Genomic DNA, 25,275 nt, shown 5'->3' with positions numbered 1-25,275 from the left:
AGTTGAACGTGAATTACAAGTAGACGGTCGACAAATCGACACACAATGTGCAATGTGAACCTGCATTCAAGCACCAGAGGCTATACCTGCTGAGAAAGGAATGCAAAACAGGTCAACAATGACCGGCATGTCCAGTCCAGCAGTTTTTATGGAATGCCAACAAGCAGGAAACTTGCTTCTGGGAAACTCTCGAACTTTGGTTGCATGAAATTTAAGAGGTTTTATTCATGGCGTCGTTTCGTATGCAGCCTGTGGCTGCTGGTCACATCATTCCCTTGGAGTGCGACTGTGCTGCTGATGCAGTGCCCCTGCTATGAGTAAACGGGTACTCATTTTGCGGACCTCGGAAGGATGACAGGCTGAGTCAACCCACCTGGTCAATAGCTCAGTTTCAACAGCACGGCAGGGGCTCAAACTCAAGACCCTAAGATCTCAAGCCAGCAATGTTAACCGTTAAGCCAACACCAGGCTTGGTTTCATTTTTTTTTTTTAAAGATGTATTATTCCAAAATAGACACAAACGTACATATGCGTGTGGAAGGTGAGATGAGAACAACTGATCTGGCTTCAACAGTTTATTGAGCATTGCAGGTGGAGATGGATGAAAAACCTTAAAGACACAATGAAAACTCTGTCAGGACGCAATCGTTGACAATTTAGGAACTTACAAACTTCAGGGTAATCGTTTCATGTATTCAATGATAAACTCTGTTACCATTACCGTTACAATTTACTTACTTACTGCAGTTGAAGAGTAAATATTTTACCAATGCAATCGACTAGCAATTGAACAATTCCGATCAACTATCTTCTGTCATGAATTCAGGTGTTAACTAATAAAAAATATTATCGTTAACCATCAAAGACATTATAGTTAATAACAATTCAACTTTCCAATTTCACCAATGACTACAATTATTCTGTAGTTGACCAGTAATAATATTACCATAAATCAACCGGTAACCAATAGTAAAATTGTTCTCCAATAAATGCACAATACATACACTACTTCTTGTTATTAATGAATATAACCGAACGTATCAGTTAATATAACAAGACCCAGAACAAGATGGATACAATACCCTGAGCATTCGTATTTCCATAGCAATGCAAACATTGCAGCCACAACAGACGAAACAGTCAATTAAAACAAACATACGTTACGCCGTAGCGTGATCAATGCAACACTCACCCCCAATGACAGCTACACATACATCGTAGAGATAACGGACTTGTCCCAATGTCCACGACTCGTCGGCCATCGACCGCATGGCTCGCATCAAGATGGTGGAACCAGTGATGACAAGGATCATGGGAGTTTATAACAGTTTTTGCTATAAATGCATTATAAGTGTTTTACTTATCACGGTCATCTCAAAAGGATCATCCGAATATTCTCAAGAAACAACTTTTTTTTTAAACGGAAAACATTTCTTCAGCCAATCAACTCCATGCACCGATAATTCACGGAAATTGCCGACCGACACAATAACCGAGAATCATCGAGAATTCACAGAAGAAGAATAATGAACGGCTGAGGTCTGGTTACATGGATATCTACTTTATATATATATACAGTGCATTCAGAAAGTATTCAGACCCCTTCACTTTTTTCACATGTTGTTATGTTGCAGCCCGATGCTGAAATCGTTTAAATTCATTTTTTCCCTCATCAATCTGCACTCAATACCCCATAATGACAAAGAGAAAACAGGATTTTAGAAAGTTTTGCAAATTTATTAAAAAGAAAAAACTGAAATATCACATTTACATAAGTATTCAGACCCTTTGCAATGACACTTGAAATTTAGCTGAGGTGCCTCCCATTTCTCTTGATCATCTTTGAGATGTTTCTACACCTTGATTGGAGTCCACCTGGGGTAAATTCAATTGATTGGACATGATTTGGAAAGGCACACACCTGTCTATATAAGGCCTCACAGCTGACAATGCATATCAGAGCAAAAACCAAGCCATGAGGTCGAAGGAACTGCCTGCAGAACTCAGAGACAGGATTGTGTCGAGGCACAGATCTGGGGAAGCCTACAAAAAAAAAATCTCTGCTGCATCGAAGGTTCCCAAGATCACAGTGGCCTCCATAATTCTTAAATGGAAGAACTTTGGAACAACCAGGACTCTTCCTGGAGCTGGCCGCCGGCCAAACTGAGCAATCGGGGGAGAAGGGCCTTGGTAAGAGAGGTGACAAACAACCCGATGGTCACTCTGGCTGAGCTCCAGAGATCCTGTGTGGAGATGGGAGAAACTTCCAGAAGGGCAACCATCACTGCAACACTCCACCGATCTGGGCTTTATGGCAGAGTGGCCAGACGGCTCTCTGAGCTCTGCAATCCTAAAATGGGTATGTATGGTGAGAGTAGACCCCTATATAGATTACCAAGCCGACTCTGAATGGCTTTCCCTCCTCGCGACGGACGAATGGAGGAATTACGAATTGTATACTTAGTGACGTCACGCTGCCAAAACTGCAAGCCGAGGTGCAAACGTCATAGTTGCGCTCTTGTTCCATCAGAAGATGTATGGGAAAAAGAAACATGGCACGGAAGGAGAATAATTCCCCATTCATGACTCGAGGCATCCCATGCCTTGGAATAGGAATCGCAGGCTTGGAATTGGACACCTTGGAATTACAGACTCTCCTGAATGCGTGGGGGCTCACATGTACCTGGATAAGGTTCGACGTGCATCCCTGTGTTTACAGGTGTAGACGAGAGTGAATTGTCAAAGATCCCACCCGAAGCTTCACCCCATAGTCCTCCCTTGTAAATGACATAATATTTTGTCGGACTCTTGTAACAACAACACACAACAACATGCATTTTAAGGCCATTTTCCCTGCTAGAGCGGGGGTTAGCCTTGCGGTCCCCATGACAATCTTCTCCATTTTGCCCTATTTTCTGCATCTCCCCTTGTTAACCCCCTTGCCCGCATTTCTTCTTCCACCATCTTTAGCCAAGTCTTTCTCGGTCTTCCCCGTCCTCTACTTCCTTCTACATTAATTTCCATCACTCTTCTCAACCAGTCACTTTCATCCCTCCTCAACACGTGACCAAACCATCTCAACCTGTTCCTCTTCACAGCATCAATCACAGGCAATATTCCCATCATCTTTCGCAATTCATGATTTGTCTTCCTCTCTCTCAACGATACTCCGCACATCCATCGAACCATTCGCATTTCCACCCTTTTCCAGCCTTCATTGCTGCTCTACGTTCATTACCCAAGTCTCGCTCCCATAAATCATAACACTTCTCACACATGCAGCATACACCTTTCCCTTCAGCTTCAGCGACACTCTCCTCCTCATCAGCACGCCACTCAGTTCCCGAAACTTCTTCCATGCACATCTCACTCGAGCAACCGTTGCCGAGTCTGATCCACCTTCTCCATTCAGCATGTCTCCGAGGTAGCAAAATGTTTTCACACCTTCCACCTTCACGCCATCTCCAAGATCCAACTCAACATTTCCTCCATCTGCAGCTCCCTCTGTGCACACCTTACATTTGAATGTAGCTGCCACACTGGTAAATGACCCTCTCAGACCACTACATTTTTGATGAACCCACTCAGCGCACATTGTACATTGAATGGAGTTCACTCCGACACCCTTCCTGCACACAGCACACGGCCACTTCCCAGTTCTTTCCACCTCACCACATGCTTTACCACTTGCCCTCACCTTCGTCTTTCCGATATTCACCTTCAGACCTTTTGTCTCCATACATTCCTTCCACTTGTTCATCTTTTCCTTCAGTCCATCCATACTTTCCGCAATCAACACCAGATCAACTGCATACAACAACTCCCACGGTAAACCCTCCTTTACGTTCTGAGCCAGCACCTCCATCACAGCTACAAATAGTAGCGGACTTATTACCGACCCCTGATGCACTCCCACCTTCACCTCAAACTCACCACTGTTCCCGTCCTTCGTCCTTACAGCTGTGCGCGCTCTTTTGTACATTGCCATCACTACTCTGATCAACCATTCCTCCACTCCTAACTTCCTCAATGCCCATGTCAATACTTTGCGTGGAACCCTATCGAATGCTTTCTCCAGATCAACAAACCCAAAAAACAACTTCTTCCTCTTCTCCATGTACTTCTCCTGCAACTGCCTCACAGCGAAAAGCGTGTCTGTCGTTCCTCTTCCTGGCATAAATCCAAACTGCATTTCGTCGATCTTCACTTTCTTCCTTATCCTCCTCTCCAACACCCTTTCCAATACCTTCATTCCATGCTCCAATAACTTTATCGCTCGGTACGAGCCACACTCCAGAGGGTCACCTTTCCCCTTGTATAGAGGGACGAGGGTACTCAGTTCCCAATCCACTGGAATGCGGCCTACTTTCACCACCAGATTACAGATCTCTGTCATTCCCTTCACACCCCAACTTCCTGCTGCCTTCAACATATCTCCCACAACTCCCGTCGGCCCTCCCGCTTTTCCACTCTTGTAAATTACATCATATTTTGTCGGACTCTTGTAAATGACGTAATATTTTGTTGGACTCTTGTAAATGACGTCATATTTTGTCGGACTCTTGTAAATGACATCATATATTGTCGGACTCTTGTAAATAACGTCATATGTTGTCGGACTCTTGTAAATGACATCATATATTGTTGGACTCTTGAAAATGACATCATATTTTGTTGGACTCTTGAAAATGACATCATATTTTGTCGGACTCTTGTAAATGACATCATATATTGTCGGACTCTTGTAAATAACGTCATATGTTGTCGGACTCTTGTAAATGACATATATTGTTGGACTCTTGAAAATGACATCATATTTTGTTGGACTCTTGTAAATGACATCATATCTTGTCGGACTCTTGTAAATGACATCATATATTGTTGGACTCTTGTAAATTACATCATATTTTGTTGGACTCTTGTAAATGACATCATATTTTGTTGGACTCTTGTAAATGACATCATATATTGTTGGACTCTTGAAAATGACATCATATTTTGTTGGACTCTTGAAAATGACATCATATTTTGTCGGACTCTTGTAAATGACATCATATATTGTCGGACTCTTGTAAATAACGTCATATGTTGTCGGACTCTTGTAAATGACATATATTGTTGGACTCTTGAAAATGACATCATATTTTGTTGGACTCTTGTAAATGACATCATATTTTGTTGGACTCTTGTAAATGACATCATATTTTGTCGGACTCTTGTAAATGACATCATATCTTGTCGGACTCTTGTAAATGACATCATATCTTGTCGGACTCTTGTAAATGACATCATATCTTTTCGGACTCTTGTAAATGACATCATATATTGTCGGACTCTTGTAAATGACATATCTTTTCGGACTCTTGTAAATGACATCATATCTTGTCGGACCCTCCTCGTCTCCTCTTGCACGACTAAAAATAGCTGAACACGTGGGGATTCAGCTCCGCGAGTCCTCTCTCTGTCTCAGACAGGGCGTGTTAATAAAATACTAGGCCTAGTAGACCTAAATCCTTCATCTGATTTCGCTATAAGGAATAACCTTGACGTCACGTTTAGGTTTAATATCTGCGTGACATCATCTCGCACATTCACGTGCAATGTGCGAGCCATTCTTTGTGTTATCATGACGACGTATGACGGCATTTCGAGCGGGAAGTTTTATTGCGAACATTGTTCTGTTTCCTTCAATAAACGATTAATATAGTTTGTCTAGACCTCCACCACCTCTGAAAATACTCGGGAGATTCTTATTCTCTTAAAAATATACAAAACAAGTGGGGGACAGGACAGCTCGGTGGTGGAGTGTCCGCGCCCCTCAGCTCCCTGGATCACCTTTGATTAATTTCACGTTAATCCTCAGCTGCCACACGCCACCGGCCACCCCAACCAGCCACCGGCCACCCCCACTCACCACTAGCCACCCCAACCCGCCACCGGCCACCCCCACTCACCACTAGCCACCCCAACCAGCCACCGGCCACCCCCACTCACCACTAGCCACCCCAACCAGCCACCGGCCACCCCCACTCACCACTAGCCACCCCAACCCGCCACCGGCCACCCCCACTCACTACGAGCCACCCCAACCCGCCACCGGCCACCCCCCACTAGCCACGGCCACCCCAACCCGCCACCGGCCACCCCAACCCGCCACTGGCCACCCCAACCCGCCACTGGCCACCCCCCACCCGCCACCGGCCACTCCAACCCGCCACCGGCCACCCCAACCCGCCACTGGCCACCCCCACCCGCCACTGGCCACCCCCACCCGCCACCGGCCACCGGCCACCCCAACCCGCCACCGGCCACCCCAACCCGCCACCCCCACTCGCCACCGGCCACCCCCACCCGCCCACCACCGGCCACCCCCCCCCCCCCGCCACCGGCCACCTCCCCCCCCTCGCCCCCCCCCCCCTCCGCCACAGGCCACCCCCACCCACCTTCCAAACGCAAGTCTCCTTTAGCAAACATCGTAATCCCACAGTGTTCCTTATGTATCCCATTACAAACACATCTCGGATTAGATGGACTAATTCTCTGCAGTCTCACCTGGTATAAACACATCCGTCCCAGCTCGTGCAGGTTCTAGATACAAACAAGGACGCGGGTTCGTAGACAGTTCACTCATAAGGTCGCTCTGTGTACACAAGACAAGACAAGACAAATATAAAAAGCTATTTTCACCTGTCTCCACATTCCATACATTTCCTCATGACAAACCTCGTGAGACCCGCAGCTCCCGGATCACGATCAACAAGCGTTCGCTGAGTCATTGACGATCCTGATTCGGGAACAACCAAACTTAGCACCAAATCTTCTTTCATCCAGAGGAAGTTCGAGCGCATCGATCAGGTCTTGTGCTTATACACTGCCTCTGCCTGGGGGTTTCCCGGGAGTGATCGAGTCATGTGTGTTTTGCGATTGTGATGGAGGAAATATTTAAATACACATTTCATTGATTTTGCCCGGGAAACGCCAAGTACTTCATCTCGTTACGAATAAACTTGGCTCGGGAATGTCAGAGGGAGGGGGGATAAAGAACCTGGGAAGGTGCGGGGACAAATCACAGGTAGCTACTGGGAAGGTGCGGGGACAAAGACAAACCACAGGTAGTGGGAGGGTGCTCGACAAAGTACAATTACGGGGAGGATGAGGAGACAAAGCACAGGTAAAGGGAGGATGCCAGACAATTATTAGCATAAGTACAGGGAGGGTGCGGGACACTGAGCATAAGTACAGGGAGGATGCCAGACATTTATCATAAGTACAGGGAGGATGCCAGACATTTATCATAAGTACAGGGAGGATGCCAGACATTTATCATAAGTACAGGGAGGATGCCGGACATTAGCTTAAGTACAGGGAGGATGCCAGACAATTAGCATAAGTACAGGGAGGGTGCGGGACACTTAGCATACGTACAGGGAGGGTGCCGGACAATTAGCATAAGTACAGGGAGGATGCCGAACATTAGCATAAGTACAGGGAGGGTGCCAGACATTTAGCATAAGCACAGGGGAGGATACCGGACATTAGCATAAGTACGGGGAGGATGCGGTACAATTAGCATAAGTACAGGGAGGGTGCGGGACAATTAGCATAAGTACAGGGAGGATGCCGGACAATTAGCATAAGGACGGAGAGGGTGCGGTACAATTAGCACAGGTCCGGGGAGGATGCCGGACAATTAGCATAAGTACAGTGAGGTTGCGGGACAAATAGTTTAGGTACAGCCTTACAGGGAGAGTGTGGGACAATCATCATAGGTACGTGAAGGGTGCGAGGACAAACACAGGTACGGGAAGGATGCTTCGACAAAGTACATGTACGGGGAGGATGCGGGGACAAAGCACAGGTACAGGGAGAATCGGGGGAGGGATTCGTAATGCATGCTCTTGTTTGAAATATTGAAACATCTGGATCTGTCTGGTTTGTTCTCAGACCTGGAATAAAATTAATTTCTTCATGTCCGTCAGCAGGTGTTTCTGAACCAGTCGATTTTTCCGTTGGAATGAAATGTTCCACATCCGCGGGCTCCTCTCTGAGACAAACACGTTTCCGACAAAGCCGCAGGAGGTTCTGTTTGTTTGTACAAGTAGTTGAAATGAATCTCCAAAGTATCGCACCCCGATGAATGAGTGCACACCCTCCTCCACACACACCTCCTCCACACACCCCTCCTCCACCCACATCTCCTCCACACACCCTCCTCCACACACTTCCTCCACCCACTCCTCCTCCACACACCTCCTCCACCCAGCCTCCTCCAACCACAACTCCTCCACCCACACCTCCTCCACCCACACCTCCTCCACGCACATCTCCTCCACCCGCACCTCCGCAACCCACACCTCCTCCACCGCCTCCACCCACACCTCATCCACAGCTCCTCCACACACCTCCTCCACCCACAGCTCCTCCACCAACACCTCCACCACCCACCTCCTCTACCCACAGCTCCTCCACACACCTCCTCCACCCACCACCTCCACACACACCTCCTCCACCCATATCTCCTCCACACACCCTCCTCCACACACTTCCTCCACCCACTCCTCCTCCACACACTTCCTCCACCCACTCCTCCTCCACACACCTCCTCCACCCAGCCTTCTCCAACCACAACTCCTCCACCTACAGCTCCTCCACCCAGCCTCCTCCACCCACAAATCCTCCACCAGCACCTCCTCCACCCACACCTCCTCCACCCACGCCTCCACCACCCCCTCCTCCACCCACGCCTCCACCACCCCCTCCTCTACCCACAGCTCCTCCACACACCTCCTCCACCCACCACCTCCACACACCTCCTCCACACACCTCCTCCACCCACACCTCCTCCACCCAACCTCCTCCACCCACCCCTCCTCCACCCACATCTCCTCCACACATCCTCCTCCACCAGCACCTCCTCCACCCACACCTCCTCTACCCACAGCTCCTCCACCCACAGCACCTCCACCCACACCTCCTCTACCCACAGCTGCTCCACCCACCACCTCCACCCACACCTCCTCCACCCACAGCTCCTCCTCTTCTACCCACAGCTCCTCCACCCACCACCTCCACCCACACCTCCTCTACCCACACCTCCTCTACCCACAGCTCCTCCACCCACAGCTCCTCCCCCCACAGCTCCTCCACCCACACCTCCTCCAGACACCTCCTCCACCCAACCTCCTCCACCCACACCTCCTCCCTCTCCATCTTTGTCGCCATGACTCGCACTCATGAGTTTGAATGAACAAAGCGCGGTTAGAATCTTTCAAAGCTCGATCGAAATAACAAAAGTATTTTCTTCTCTTTCGTGAATCGCGAGGTCTGTTCGAGCCCCTTCCGGCGCACCTGCATGGACACCATGTTACCTGCCCTACCTTATTTCCTGCCTGAGCGACCCGCGTTCTTGGAAAATGGAATTCCGCACTTGGGCGGAGGGAGACGTGCCTCTGGCGATTACGGGGGACGGTGGTCGGCTTTGGAGGAGGGGAGGGTGAGGTCATGCGGGAGGGGGACAGGGATGCCGGGGAAGGCGGGTCCGTTTGACTATATATACAAGTGAATGTCGGAGCGCAGCGTTAAAGCCGAACATCCCAACAGCGATCCTGAACATCATATCGACCTTCCTCAAACTTCCTCGGGTTACTTGAACCGACCGTTCGGCGGGGAATCGGCCGAAGACCCTTTCGGTTGAGCGACGGGAATCTGGTGGGAATCGTTTTCCCGCGAAACGAACATCTTCCGCGCAGTCGACGCGTCCAAGCCGAGGGTCGATCTCAAGATGCAGGTGCTCGGGGTCACGTTGGCGCTTCTCTCCACCGTCGTCCACACGTGCCGGGGTTACGGTGAGACACGTCAGGATGACGCTTTTCCCTTTTGAGCTTGAATTGTATAACGTGACGTCACACGTAATTACGCGGGAGCAGCTCGAGCGCCGTTCCCCTGACCATGGGCTTGAAACTCCCGCCTTCCCAGGCAATCCAGAAGCATGTGCGGAATTCCATTGCGTTGCGCAGCTTGGACCTTTGTAATGATGTAACGGGACACGGAGGCGGTGCTGCGGCAAAATACCTTTACATCACCTGGTGCCAAACGCCGACAACCTGTCTCTTGCACTTTTTAATTAAGGAGGAATTCCTGCAACATGTTTATCTCGCTTTATATATACATACAGGGAATAAGCGGTAAAAAGTGGGGGCAAAAAGGGTCTCGTTCCCCCCTCTCGAACGGTGAAAGAATTCATGGACGTGATTCAGCGACAGGACACGTTGCAATTGGAGTTCAAAAAGTTATCGGAATGAGATACTCACGGTAGTCCAATGAATGTCAACTTGTCATCCGACACAAGTAGGTATATATATATATATAATTATTATTGAATGGATATATAATATTATTCCCCACGCTCTTGTGGAGTTAGCCCTGGGGGAAGTTTTTGACTCAAGGCTTTCACGATCCGACAGGCCAGGCCTGACGTTTGACTAAAAAGTTAGGACAGGAATTTAGAATTCGTTCTGCGTTGTCGGCGATAACTCGCCAACTCTTCGCTAAGGGTAAAGTGGGATCTTTAACATCCACCAACTAATGCTGGCAGACCAGACGGACGACCCGGTTTATCGTCCATCAAAAGGACAAACTAGAGGTGAGCGTGCGTACCTTTCGGCCTGGGTTTCTCAACCGGGGTCCGAGGATCAGGTGGCCCGCCAGGTGGGGAGGAGGGATTCGTGGAGGGATTCGGAAATGATTCACTCAGTCGAGTGTTTGCCATACCTTTTAGTACCAGTACTCACTCGCTCACTATGGGAGCGGCAGGTGGAGTCATGTCGGTGAGGGTCGTGGTATTAACGCTTGTGGGGTATATAGATTACAGTAGATCTTCGCTCAGTTCCATTGGTCGACGTGATCAGCTTAGATTTCCTCACGGATGTCCAGATTCCTCCAAATGTATTTCAATTTAGTGTTAAACAGCATTAGCGACTGTTTCAAAAGGTAATCATACGTGTTTGTGGGCTCAGTGTAGTGATGAGTTCCAGGTGTGTCGTGATGCAGCAACGGAGGTGTTTATACCATTCAGCAGCACCTACCTGTGTCAGGCTGGATTTTCAGCCATAGCAGCACCGAAAACTAAATATAGGTCAAGATTAAACATTCAAGATGACATGCGTGTCTGCTTATCAAATATCTCTCCGCGCATTCACAGTATTATTGCCACCAGCAGTTGGCCTCACATTAGGTAAAGCTTGGATTTCGAGTACATTTAAAAAGTCCACAATGATTATGAGTAAAACCTTTCTTTTTTTATGCTTTTAAATGCCATTTGATATGTATCAGGTTTCACAAGCAGTTTAACATGCCACTGAGCAAGTAAGCTTTTGATTCCATTTTGAGCTCAACTGGACTTTAGTTCGGTGAGTTTATGCGATCCAGCAGTGTCAGTGGGTCAAGTGCGTGAGTGAGTGAGTGCGTGAGTGAGTGAGTGAGTGCGTGCGTGAGTGAGTGCGTGAGTGAGTGCGTGCGTGAGTGAGTTCGTGAGTGAGTGAGTGCGTGCGTGAGTGAGTGAGTGCGTGAGTGAGTGCGTGAGTGAGAGTGCGTGAGTGCGTGAGTGAGTGAGTGCGTGAGTGAGTTAGTGAGTGCGTGAATGAGTGAGTGCGTGAGTGCGTGAGTGCGTGCGTGAGTGCGTGAGTGAGTGAGTGAGTGCGTGAGTGAGTGAGTGCGTGAGTGAGTGAGTGCGTGAGTGAGTGAGTGAGTGCGTGAGTGAGTGCGTGAGTGAGAGTGCGTGAGTGCGTGAGTGAGTGAGTGCGTGAGTGAGTTAGTGAGTGCGTGAATGAGTGAGTGCGTGAGTGCGTGAGTGAGTGCGTGCGTGAGTGCGTGAGTGCGTGAGTGAGTGCGTGCGTGAGTGCGTGCGTGCGTGAGTGCGTGAGTGCGTGAGTGAGTGCGTGCGTGAGTGCGTACGTGAGTGAGTGCGTGAGTGAGTGAGTGCGTGCGTGAGTGAGTGCGTGAGTGAGTGAGTGCGTGGGTGAGTGAGTGCGTGCGTGAGTGAGTGCGTGAGTGCGTGAGTGAGTGAGTGCGTGAGTGAGTGAGTGAGTGCGTGAGTGAGTGCGTGAGTGAGAGTGCGTGAGTGCGTGAGTGAGTGAGTTAGTGAGTGTGTGAATGAGTGAGTGCGTGAGTGCGTGAGTGAGTGCGTGCGTGAGTGCGTGCGTGAGTGAGTGCGTGAGTGAGTGAGTGCGTGCGTGAGTGAGTGAGTGCGTGAGTGAGTGAGTGCGTGAGTGAGTGAGTGAGTGCGTGCGTGAGTGAGTGCGTGAGTGAGTGAGTGAGTGCGTGCGTGAGTGAGTGAATGCGTGAGTGAGTGAGTGCGTGAGTGAGTGAGTGCGTGAGTGAGAGTGCGTGAGTGCGTGAGTGAGTGAGTGCGTGAGTGAGTTAGTGAGTGCGTGAATGAGTGAGTGAGTGCGTCAGTGAGTGAGTGAGTGCATGAGTGAGTGAGTGAGTGAATGAGTGCATGAGTGAGTGCGTGAGTGAGTGAGTGCGTGAGTGAGTGCGTGAGTGAGTGAGTGCGTGAGTGAGTGAGTGCGTGAGTGAGTATTGTATTTGCTCTCTTTTGCAAAAACATTTGCAAAAATATGTATTTGCTCTCTTCTCTGAAACTACACACACATTTTTGATGAAACTTGGCCACGAGCTTCATATCTGAAGTCTAGTGACAGTGTATTGGCCGCATCAAAATCTGCGCTCATTAAGGGGGATTATGGGGTGAGGGCCCCCCCAAAATATGTATTTGCTCTCTTCTCTGAAACTACACATACAATTTTGATGAAACTTAGCCACGAGCTTCTTATCTGAAGTCTAATGACAGTGTATTGGCCGTATTCGGTGAGTTGGCCGCATCTGTGCTCATTAAGGGGGATTACGGGGTGAGGGGTGAGGGTGGCCCCCCCAAAATATGTCTTTGCTCTCTTCTCTGAAACTACACACACATTTTTGATGAAACTTAGCCACGAACTTCATATCTGATGCCTAGTGACAATGTATTGGCCGCATCAAAATCTGTGCTCATTAAGGGGGATTATGGGGTGAGGAGTGAGGGTGCCCCCCCCCCCCCAAAAATATGTCTTTGCTCTCTTCTCTGAAACTACACACACATTTTTGATGAAACTTGGCCACGAGCTTCATATTTGATGCCTCGTGACAGTGTATTGGCCGCATCAAAATCTGTGCTCATTAAGGGAAATTACGGGGTGAGGGGTGGGGGGTGGAGGGGGGGGGGGCAAAATATGTATTTGCTCTCTTCTCTGAAACTATACACACGATTTCAATGAAACTCGATTACAACCTTCATCGCCCATGATGTACCGAAGTTTGTTCACGGAATTAAAAACATCATTGTCTGAGAGAGTTTGTGGGGGGTTTGCATGAATTGCTCCTGATCCCTGTGAGCTTCAGGGCCCGTGGTCCTGTTTTTTTCTATTGTTCTGATTTGTCAATTTTTGTGTATCACGTTCAACAAGCAGGCCAACTGCACTCTGCAAATTGAAATTAACTAAAGCTGTTAAGTTTATAAAGTAAAGTTCTGTTTGTTGCATTACTAATAGCAAGCAAGCAGTGTAATAGTACAATCAACAGGAACCACTTTTTCATTTAATAAAGATTTCTTTTGAAAGCAAACACTTTTGTTATCATTGTCGCAAAAATAAGGGGAGGGGTTCTTATATAGGCCTAGCCCTGGGGGTCGCCGGAATCTTTTATTGGACACAGGGGAGACACGGAGGCAAAAGGGTTCAGAAACCCTGCTCTCGGTCATTCTCCCAGCTTGTATTATATATATATATATATATATATATATATATACACTTTTTTTTTTTATATATGTATCATTTTGTGTATATATACATATAGTAAAAAAAAAAAAAAAAAAAATACATACGGGAGATATACATATACATATATATATAGATATACATATATACATATATATACATATAGTAGGAAAATCAAAATCCAAACACCTTCAATTCTTGATTGTTTCTCTTTCCAGTAACTTTTTGAATGTCCCTCAGTTATTTTCTCTGTATAGTTTCCAGCAGGTAATACATTATTCCCAGCAATGGGCGAATTTGTCGATGCCGGTGGAATGTGTTTTTGGCTGGAAAACGTTTTCGAAAAGAGAAAAACTATTTGACCCCCAAGACGCACAACATTTTAAAGCTTGTTTTGTCTTCTTGAATTTCCTGTTTATTTTTCTTGGGTAATCACACGTGCGGTATCTTCTCTCTCCCTCCTGTCCACGGACCATCCCCGTTACTCAAATCAGATTCGAGTACAGATGACAATGGCGTTTTTGACATCTTCAGCATGTGCGGGTTGAATAAACACACAGACGGCATCAAACCCGTGAATGGTTTGGATCCAGACAACCCAGCGTACAAGATCATGCATGCGAAGAAGCTCCCAACGGCGAGTGACCATAGCTTCAAGACTCTCCTGGAAGCCATGCACCAGGAAGAAAGCTTCGTGTTCCAGACCACTCTACGCCAGAAAAAGAAGAACCGCGGAACGCTGATTGCCATTGACTCACTCAGAGATCGCTCACGTTCCTTCGAGATCGTTTCCAATGCACCTGCTGACTCACTCAACATTTCCTACGCAGACCGTTATGTCACTTTCTCTGGAGTCGGTTTGGCAACGTATCGGTGGAAAACTCTCACCCTTCACATCGGAACAACTAATGCTACTCTGTATGTGGACTGCAAGCGTATTGGCTCACAGAGCCTCAGCGAAGCCGTATATGCACAACTCCACCCGCAGGACAAAGTACTCCGCCTGGCCAAGGGGTCCGCAAAAGGTGGCAAAGACTTCAAGGTGAGTGAACATGAATGAAATGCGATGGAAGAGAAGAGGATTTGAGCATAGCATCATCAAATTTTTCCAAAAAACGATTGATCCATATATATATATATATATATATATATATATATATATATATATATATATATATATAATTATATATATATAATTATATATATACATATATATTTATATACACATATATATTTATTTATATATACACATATATATTTATTTATATATATACATATATATTTACAAAATAAAGAATTATTTTGCACAAATGTATTTGTAGTGTTTGTGATATTACATTTTTATAAGCAATTTAGGATAAACATTTAGGTTGAAAAAATATATAAAATTAAAAAAAGAACCCCTCAGCACATACATACGGGAGGGGTAGGTGCAGACTGGAAGTTTGGGACGATTATACCTCACCACCACGTAATTCAAAACACCTCACCACCACGTAATTCAAAACACCTCACCCCCATGTAATTTAAAATACCTCACCCCCACCAAATGTAAAACACCTCACCACCACGTAATTCAAAACACCTCACCACCACATAATTCAAAACACCTCACCATCACGTGATTTAAAAACACCTCACCACCACGTCATTTAAAAACACCTCACCACCACATAATTCAAAATACCTCAACACCACGTGATTCAAAACCATCACCACGTTATTAAAAACACCACAACCATGGAAACAAAAGTTTCAGGGAGTAGTTCAGTGACAACAGACACTGCCCAGATATGTAGATATGTAGATAAATGACTGTACCTGCGTTGCCGTTTTGTCATGGTTTACACCAATCATAATTCAAACAATCATAATGCACAAATGTATTTGTAATATACGTGATATTACATTTTATAAACAATTGAAGTTGAAAACTTAAGTTGAAAAAAAAAAATTCCCCAAAAAATTCCCCAAAAAAACAAAATAATAAATTGGAAATTTTTTAAAAACAAATACCCTTAGGACATACCGACGGGGAAGATAGGTGCATCCCAGAAGTTTGGTACGATTTCACAAAAGTTTGAGGGAGTAGTTCAGTGACAACACAGACACTGCACAGTTATATATATATATATATATATATCAATGGTTTTATCACCTAATTGTGTATTAATTGCCCTGGTAAGCAAAGTAAAGTTGATTTTTCTGAGTGGGAGATGGGTGTTTGCACTCCTTGGAGCAAAAGAGGCTAAATTTTACATACAAAAGCTATTTCATTACTTTCCACCTACTCTCAGAGCTAGAAAGGCAAAGGAAAGGCTCAGAGGTAGAAAGGCTCCAACCAATGGAAAAGGCAAAGATAAATATTTTTCAAAGTCCACCAACCAGTCAGTCAATTGGAAACAGTGAGGTGGAATCCCAAGAAGATGCATCAGCAGTGGAAACCTTTTTGAGCAAAAAATCAATTGTTTGGAGGAAACTTACATAATGCTCAAGAGAATCGTGAACAGGTCAATGAAACAAAAGTAAAACGAACTTCAAAATGAACACTTAATAAAAGAATCACCGTGAATATTTAAGCAGTTTGGAATAATTTATAAGTTTTGAGCGAAGAGAAATTTCAGCGAATTTGTCCGTAAATATTTGTTGCGATGTGGACGACAAGTACCTTCAATGCTCCAAGACCTTTATGCAAAATGGTGGTGCACACCGTGCGGAGGAGGTTGCCTTCACATAATATTTGTTGGAGTTTTGAATCTGTGCACTGAAGGTGATTTAGGCAGGAATTTGTAATTTGTTCAAGGTGTCGCAGACAACTCAACAAACTTTATGAAGGACGCCGTGGGATCTTTAACATCCACCAACTAATGGCAGAAGGCGGGACGAGCAGTTTAATGGCTATCCGAGGAGCAGCACACACGTTCATGAATTGCGCTGCCAGTGGAACACTGGGATGACAGTTTATAGCTGGGTCGGGATTTGAACCCAGGCTAGACAGACTCAGAGGCTAGTGCACATACCTCGAGGTTTTCCGGCCATCCCTCGGGTAATAGGAAAGCCATGGCGTATACGGGCTATGGAAAAATGTTCTATACATTCTGTAGCACTGTCTGTATTGCAAATGTCATGTTCAGATGTTTGGCTGTCGTGATCGAAGATGCATTCTTCCTGTGCAGGGTGAATTGCAAATGGTGCAACTCATCTTTGGGACGCCACTGAAAGACATCATTCGCCATCAAGGCTGTTTGCACGGAAATGGTAAGATCTGGCCTCCCAAACGTCTTACAAAGAAAAACACATTCTTTCATTTTCCATTCGCTCTTGCTTGTGCATGATCCAGTGGTGGCTGCCTAAATAGAATCAACACTGTGGTGATGGAACAATTCTTTGCTGATTCCTTTGCTCGTTTTTTAACCCAAACTATAGTTCCACTTATTTATGTATTTACATTTTCTTTTGTCTATTAACCTGTTCCTGAAAGGCAGCATTCATGTTGCCTATATATATATATATACACAAAGAATTAAGTTAAGCACCCCCCCCGTTTTTTTACAACCTCGCACATTACAAGTTTGTTGTCGTCAAAACAGTGTAATATACCCATGATATTGCTATATTTTCTGGAGAAGTGATATTATGGTCACATAAAAACATAACAATCATGCCGTTTTCAATATTTTATTCTGAATAATTTAAGGTGAAATTTTTTGGGAATTTTAGGCATATTTTCACCTCAATTTAAGTATGGAGCTATAGGTCCATCACGGACAGTGTGGATGACGTTTATGTTTTCTAACGTACAGTCATTGTTCTGAGAAGACCTCTAGCGATCTTTGCGTCAATAACGTGTGTAGGACCCACGTGATCGTGCTGCACGAGCGATGGGCGTCACAGATGAGTGCACTCATCTGCATTTCATCAATGGATAATTGCTAATGTCATACCAATCATTATTTGATCTCACATACCTTAGAATATATGCCAATGTATACATATACACAAAGAATATATATTAGGGGGTGCTTACCTTAATTCGTTGTGTAGGGGTGCTTAACTTAATTCTTTGTGTATATATCAAGTAATGAACGGCGGTTGGGAATTATATCCACGATATCCATTTTTCCGTTCTCCAACCTATAGCTTTGTCTTAAAAACTCAACGTTTCGGCCATCAACCCAGCGTGCGCTGGGCCTCCACTAGCCTTTATCAAGAGCAAAATGTGAAACACTCAACGGGTGTGAATACTTTCTGAAGGCATTGTGTGTATATAACATAGGGAGCATATATAACATATAACACATGTGTGTATATAACTTTTTTATGTGTGAAATCCGTTTCTGTTGTTTGTTCCCCCTCCATCCCCTCCCTTACCTCAAACGGCTACACAGCTGACTCCGCACGTGAAAAAGCTGAATGCCTCAACTCTGTGTTTGCCTCTAAATCTTGTGTCCCAAACCCATCCCTCTCTGTACCCACCATACCCAGTCGTACCCTGCTGCTCCTGGACTCCGTGTCCTTTCCTCCTGACAAGGTGGAAAAGTTTCTGTCAACCCTCGACTCTGATTCTGCAACTGGACCCGACGGCATCAGCCCACGGGTCCTAAAATCCTGCTCTGCTGCTCTATCTCACCCTCTCTCTGTTCTCTTCACCCTCTCTTTTGCTCAAGGTCAACTGCCATCTGCTTGGAAATCAGCCAACATCACCGCTTTGCACAAAAAAGGTGCAAAAACAGATCCTAGCAACTACAGACCAATCAGCCTTCTCCCAATTATCAGCAAAGTCATGGAATCCATCATTGCTTCTGATATGAAATCTTTCCTCTTCTCCAATGGCTTGATCTCTGATCATCAATTTGGTTTCAGACCAGGTCACTCTACTCTGGACATGCTGCTTCTGCTGTCTCAACAATGGATGGAGGTCCTCAATGCCAAACAGGAAATTAGAGCTGTCTCCCTCGACATATCACGTGCCTTTGACACGGTCTGGCACCCCGCTCTGCTCACCAAACTCTCCTCCTTTGGTATCCATGGAAATCTCCACGCATGGCTGGCGGACTTCCTCTCTAGTCGTCGTCAACGTGTGGCCCTGAATGGGTTTCTCTCATCTCCTCTTCCTGTTCAGGCTGGAGTTCCCCAAGGCAGTGTTCTGGGCCCCGTGCTTTTTCTGGTCTTCATCAATGATCTCTCTGACTCTCTCGAAAATCCTCTCTATCTCTTTGCTGATGACTCCACTCTCTGCCGCTCCATTCCTCTTCCCTCAGATCGGCAGTCTGCTGCCTCCTCACTCTCTGAAGACCTGGACAAAATCACAGACTGGTCAAACAAGTGGAACATGTCTTTCAATCCTGACAAATCTCACACTCTTACTATGTCTCTCCGAAAAGATCGACTGGACAACCCTCCCATCTACTTTCTCAACAATCCTCTCCAAGAAGTTCTGTCGCTCAAGATTTTGGGTCTCACTATCTGCCATGATCTTTCTTGGGAAAACCACATTTCCAAGCTGGCCTCCAAAGCCAGTCGCCGACTGGGCATCCTCCGTCGTGCGAAGTCCTTCCTCGGCACACCTGAGCTCCTCACCACATACAAGGCTTTCATCCGCAGCTCAATGGAATACTGTTCTCCCCTATGGGCCGGTGCTCCTGCCTCACACCTAGCTCGGCTTCACGCTGTTGAAACCAAAGCTTTCAGAATTATTGGAATCTCCCGCGATGAAGCTATCTCTGAGGGCCTTTCACTCACTCACCGCAGGCAGGTAGGTGGTCTTTCTGTCTTCTACCGACTCCTCTCCGGCCTTGCACCCCCAGCTCTCTCTGTGCTCTGTCCCCCAAATATTCCTACAGGTCGCACAAGATCTGCCAGCAACCCTCTGATGGTTAAACTGCCGAAATCTCGGCTCTCCGCTCACCTTCACTCTTTCATTCCTCTTTTCTCCCGCCTCTGGAACAAACTCCCTCACTCCCTTCAATCCCACTCCTCCCTCCAGGTCTTTAAAACAGCTGTTCACCACCATCTCTTATCTTCCCCCATCCAAAACCTTGATCTTTTCTACCCCCGCTAATTCACCCCAGATCCACCTTGTTTGAAATTCCAACTTCTTTCCTGGAAGTCCTGGCAGTGTCCATATGTTTTATACCTCTCCCACTGCCCCCTTCCCACGCCCCCTCCCCCCCAAAGCCCTCGCCCTCTCTCAGATCTCTCGATGTCTCCATGTCTCTCGGTCCCTGCTCTCAAATGTTGTGTTTGTGTCCTTCCCCCTCTCTCCCCATCTTGTCTACCGCTCCCTATGTTATATGTTTTATGTGTCGGTTTGTCTTTCTGTGTGATTAATGTTCGCTCTTTCACGAGCCTCGATATTGTATACAAAAAAAAAAAAAAAAAAAAAAAAAAAAAAATATGCATATATGTATGTGTGTGTGTGAAAAACTCAAGCCTTCAGTTTTACCTTTGAGTTATTCACAATTTGTTGTAATACAGCCTAAATTAAAAATGGATTAAACTGAGAATGTTTGGCACAGTTCTACATATGCGAAATGGTGGTGCACTCCGTTGACCTTATAATGTCGAAGTGGATTTCTTTTTTTTTTAGAATTTTTTACGAAACAATGACAAATGAAACGCTGAAATGTCTTAAGTCAATAAGTATTCAACCCGTTTGATATGACACTCCAAATTGAGCTCAGGTGCATCCAATTTCCTTTGATCATCCTTGAGATGTCTCTGCAACTTGATAGCAGTCCACATGTGGCCAATTTACTTGATTGGACATGATTTATAACGAAACACACCTTTCTATTCAAGGTCCCACAGTTGACAGTGCATGTGAGAGCAAAAACTCTAAACTGTCCGTAGAAGTTAAAGGAACTGTCCTAGAAGTCTGTCCGAGATAGAATTGTGACGAGGCATATATATGTGAAGGGTATAAAACAATATCTAGAGTGTTGAAACTTCCCAAGAGCAAAGTGAGCTCGATCATTAGGAAATGGAAAGAATATGGAACTACCCAGACTCTTACTTCAGCTGACAGTCCGACCAAACTGAGCAACCGGGCAAGAAGGACCTCGGTCAGGGATGTGACCAAGAACCCAATGACCACTCTGACAGATCTACAAAGTTCATGGGCTGAGATTGGAGAACCTGCCAGAAGGACAACAGTCTCTGCAGCACTTCACAAATCCAGGCTTTATGGGAGAGTGGCCAGAAGGAAGCAACTCCTGAGAAAAAGGCACATGACAGGATGCCAGGGATTTGCAAAAAGGCAAGTGAAAGAGTCAGAGCATGAGACAAATCATTCTGTGGTCAATGAGACAAAAATTAAACTCTTTGGCCTGAATGTAAAGCGCTACATCTGGTGGAAACCGAGCACAGCTCAGCACCCATTTAACACCATCCCTACCATGAAGCATGGTGATGGCAGCATAATCCTATGGGGTTGCTTTCCAGTGGCAGGGCCTGGGAGACTTGTAAGGATAGAGGGGAAAATGAATGGAGCCGAATACAGGCAAATCCTTGAGGAGAACCTGCTTCAGAGTGCTAAAGACTGCATCGAAGATTTACGTTCCAACAGGACAATGACCCCAATAATACAAGCAAAGCAACACTGGAATAGCTTCAGAACAAGAATGTGAAAATCCTTGAATGGCCCTGCCAAAACCTAGAATTGAATCCCATTGAGAATCTGTGGAAAGGACCTGAAGATTGTTGTTCACCGACGTTGCCCATCCAACTTCACAGAACTTGAGCAAATCTGCAAGGAAGAATTTGAAAACTCCACAAATACAAATGTGCAAAACTGATACAGACATGCCCAAGAAGACTCGAAGCTGTAATCGCTGCCAAAGGCGCTTCTACGAAGTATTGACTCAGAGGGTTTGAATACTTATGTGAATTAGATATTTCTGTATTTCATTTTTGATTATTTTGTAAACATTTCTAATGACAAATTCCACTTCGAACCACAAATTCAAACCGAATTCCACTTTGACATTATGGGGTATTATGTGTAGATCAGTGACAAAAAAACTCAATTTAATGAATTTTAAATTCAGGCTATAACACAAGAACATGTGAAAAAGTCAAGGGGTGTGAGTGTGAGAGAATACGGTACTTTCTGAAGGCAATGGACATGGAATTATTTTCAAAGAAAATTACATTTATAATTGTGCTGAGCTTTGGAGATGTCTGAGAACAACCTTTAGACTGAGAACAACATATACATATATATATATATATTTTTTTTTTTTTTAACTGAGACTGAGACAGAACAATTACAAGACCCTTGAAAATTACACTTTACATTTACACTTTAGAACCCATTAGAATTATCCTTTAGAATTACCCTTTAGAACCCATTACAATTACTCTTTCGAACCCATTAGAATTACCCGTTAGTACCCTTTACTTGGGTCTATTTGAGGTATTTTGCTGTTTATTCCCGCTGCCACCGAGGGTGGACGGAGATTATTTTTTCACCCCTGTCTGTTTGTCTGTCTTCTGTTTTTTTTTGTCTGTCTGTTGGTGAGCAGGATATCTTTCAAAGTTGTGTACGGATTCGGACTAAATTTGTTGGACAGGTTGAGTATGTTACAAGGACAAAATGTTTTGGCGAGAATTCGGATCCGGACACGAGAATTTTTTAGTGATTCTTCACCATTGAGAGATGGAGCTAAAAGCGATAGAGAGCTCGATATCTCATAAGGTTGTGGACGGATTTGGACAAAATTTGGTGGACAGGTTCGTATTACACATACAAATCGATTCGATTTCGGTGAAAATCCGAATCCGGATCCAGATGCGATAAGTTTTCAATATTTATAAGTGATTCTTCACCATTGAGAAATGGGTGCAAAAACGATGTATAGCACGATATTTCAAAAAGTTGTGGATGGATTATGGCAAAGCCTCGTGGATGAGTTGATTCGTGACATGAACAAGCTGATTAGATTTTGGTTCATGTCAGCAGATCCAGCCTATCAGTGGCCTATCCTATCCAGTCCAGCCTATCCACCTATCAGTATCATAATAGGTTTACAAAATGTAAACTGTTTAGTCTTGCGGAGGTATGCTCGCTACGAGTGCCGTTTTAGTTACTCAAGTTATTTGAGTCTACTTAAACAGCTAAGGGCATGCCTTGTGTAGATTTTTTTTGGGGTTGCTTTATGCAGCTACTTCTTGTATTAGGTAACTAGATAAAAACATAAAATTAGAATCGTTTTATTTTTACATTGTGCCACCATAAACTTATTACAACAGAAAATGCTGCATGAGCCGTTAGCAACAAGCCATCTCCCACGCAAAGTGGTTTGCATATGTGTGTGACGTCACAGTCATGTTTGCCTTCACGGTCGGTCAGAAGAGTTGTTTTTGGTTTACTTTATCTTGCCTGACCGCAACCACACCTTCGCTGCGTCAGTTGTTTTTTTTATCGTGTTAATTCCCACACATAGAAGGCACTGAGATAGCAAACAGTATAAGTTGGTGTCAATGAATATCCAAGAAGATGAAGACCAAACCATTTGATACCCATAGTCTTAGGTAGGAATTTGTAATTTTGTCAGGGCACCAGCTATAACTCACATTCTCATCACTAAAAACACCATTCGGTCTTTAACGTCCACCAAGTAATGCTAGCAGATGGGACACCGGTCGAACCCAAGGGACGGCACACATTGATGCGTCACTCTGCATGCGAAACAACTGGATGAGAGTTTATATCTCAGGTCAGGATTCAAACGCCGGCAAGACAGCTGAAAAGCAAGTGTGCATACCTCTAGGAGTCTAGGTTATCCTGCCAAACCTATCCTTAAATACAAATCTTAAAATCACAGAGATAAATGTCTCACCATCGAGGTCTGCGAGGTTTGATCCAGGCCTTGCCTTATAACAAGATGCATAAACCCAAAAGACTGATCCATCGCAGGTCTGCTCATTATCAAGTTCACTATTGCTCACAGATCCTTTTCAAAAAGACACGTTGTGTAACTAAACCTACAGGGGAGAGGCTAACACTAAGCTGAATGTGGTGCTAAAGGGAATCCAGATGCAAAAGCAACTCCTTCAATAGGAATGAATTTTAAAATTGACCATTCGCGTAAAATAGAAACCTCTGGTATGCTGAGGTCAGCTTTCTACAAATCAACCATCCGTAAAACCACCACACCGTGGGGTTCCTGAGAATTGGTGCGGGGGTCTTCGGAACAGATGATGCAATATATAATGTGAGATTGTGCAATAATTTGGGGAATAATGAGAATGAAATAACACACAAAATGTGGGAAAATTCATGCAGCAATTTTCCAATGATTGGACACTTTTTATCGCCATATTTTACCTTGAGTCACATTATATGTCATTGATCCAACAGAACCATCTATACCAAAGGAACCCCTGCTTTTAACTGGAACTCCTGCTATTTACAACATGGGCTCCAAGGGACACAAGCTGTATGAGTTCTGTGGCATGAACTGCAATGATGTCCACAGCATGTACCAAGCTATGAAAGTATCCCAGAGCAACTGGATGAAATACTTTGAACAGGCTCAGGTAAGAAATGCTAAAGCAATTGTTTTATTATTTAACGAGCATTTGTACCTGTACACCATACAGAAGAAAGGGGCAAGGGCGTTGCATTTGCGGCACAGCCGTACCCTCGGCCAATGATGCTACCCCGCAGACTTGTCTGCATACAAAAGAAGAAGAAGAAGAAACATCAATTTCAATAACAAGTAGTAGTTTACTGACCTGCAGTCATTGATTAACATCAAGTCTCAACATCAAGTCATCAATCAATCAACAACACCAACAACATCAACATCTAAGCATCAAGTCTGGAAGTATGAGTAATTTACCACACTCACTGCAGGACGCAAAACAATTGTTAATTATCTCCAGCATTGTTCATGAACAGTTGGTTTATTATTTATCTGAAAATAAAGTGCAAAGTGTGCAACGAGAGATGTACAGGCCCAGCAATTCCAAATCTTACCAACTCAGAAGATGCCAATCATGCTGAGATCTCTTGATTTCACAATACCCAGGGATGAGAGGTTTGAGGAAGTAACACCAGCCATTGTCGAGAGCATTATTCCATTGATATACATACAAATGCTCTGTATAGCATTCATATTTATCGAGGAAGGACCTGACAGCAACATGGAGGATATTCAGTCTGCCACCGGCTTTGGAGGCCAGCTTTGATACATTGTCTGCCTGAGAGAGGTCATGATGGTGAGGCCCAGAGGTTTGAAGAACTGAACCTTTTCCAGCAACTGATCAAGGTAATAGATCGGTGGGTTTCCTGGATGATCATTTTGGAGAAACACGGTGAGAATGTGAGGTTGAATGACATGCCCTAGGTGTTGGCCCAGCATATGATCCATTCCAGCTATGCCGAGAGGGATGCAGCAGATGTGAGTAAGTCATTGGGATGGCATACCTTATAAATAGTGGAATTAACTGCAAAGTG

General features: G+C 45.2%; 2 protein-coding genes across 2 annotated transcripts in view; both read left to right on the top strand.

The window, feature by feature from the left end:
* Window positions 1-25,275, top strand: part of LOC144894359 (uncharacterized) — a 460,407-nt gene that overhangs the window by 349,684 nt on the left and 85,448 nt on the right. The gene's annotated exons all lie outside the window — the stretch shown is intronic.
* The window catches only part of THBS1 (thrombospondin 1), a 59,386-nt gene continuing 43,707 nt past the window's right edge, over window positions 9,597-25,275 (top strand). The window contains exons 1-4 of the mRNA XM_068131030.2: window positions 9,597-9,845; window positions 14,306-14,853; window positions 16,988-17,069; window positions 24,175-24,353. Of these exons, the coding sequence (XP_067987131.2) occupies window positions 9,782-9,845; window positions 14,306-14,853; window positions 16,988-17,069; window positions 24,175-24,353 (873 nt within the window). The 5' untranslated portion in view covers window positions 9,597-9,781. The remainder of the gene's footprint in view (window positions 9,846-14,305; window positions 14,854-16,987; window positions 17,070-24,174; window positions 24,354-25,275) is intronic.

The sequence above is a fragment of the Myxine glutinosa genome, chromosome 11, assembly GCF_964187855.1.
Source record: "Myxine glutinosa chromosome 11, kmMyxGlut1.1, whole genome shotgun sequence".
Lineage (NCBI taxonomy): Eukaryota > Metazoa > Chordata > Myxini > Myxiniformes > Myxinidae > Myxine > Myxine glutinosa.
This window is presented reverse-complemented; position numbering and strand designations above follow the sequence as displayed.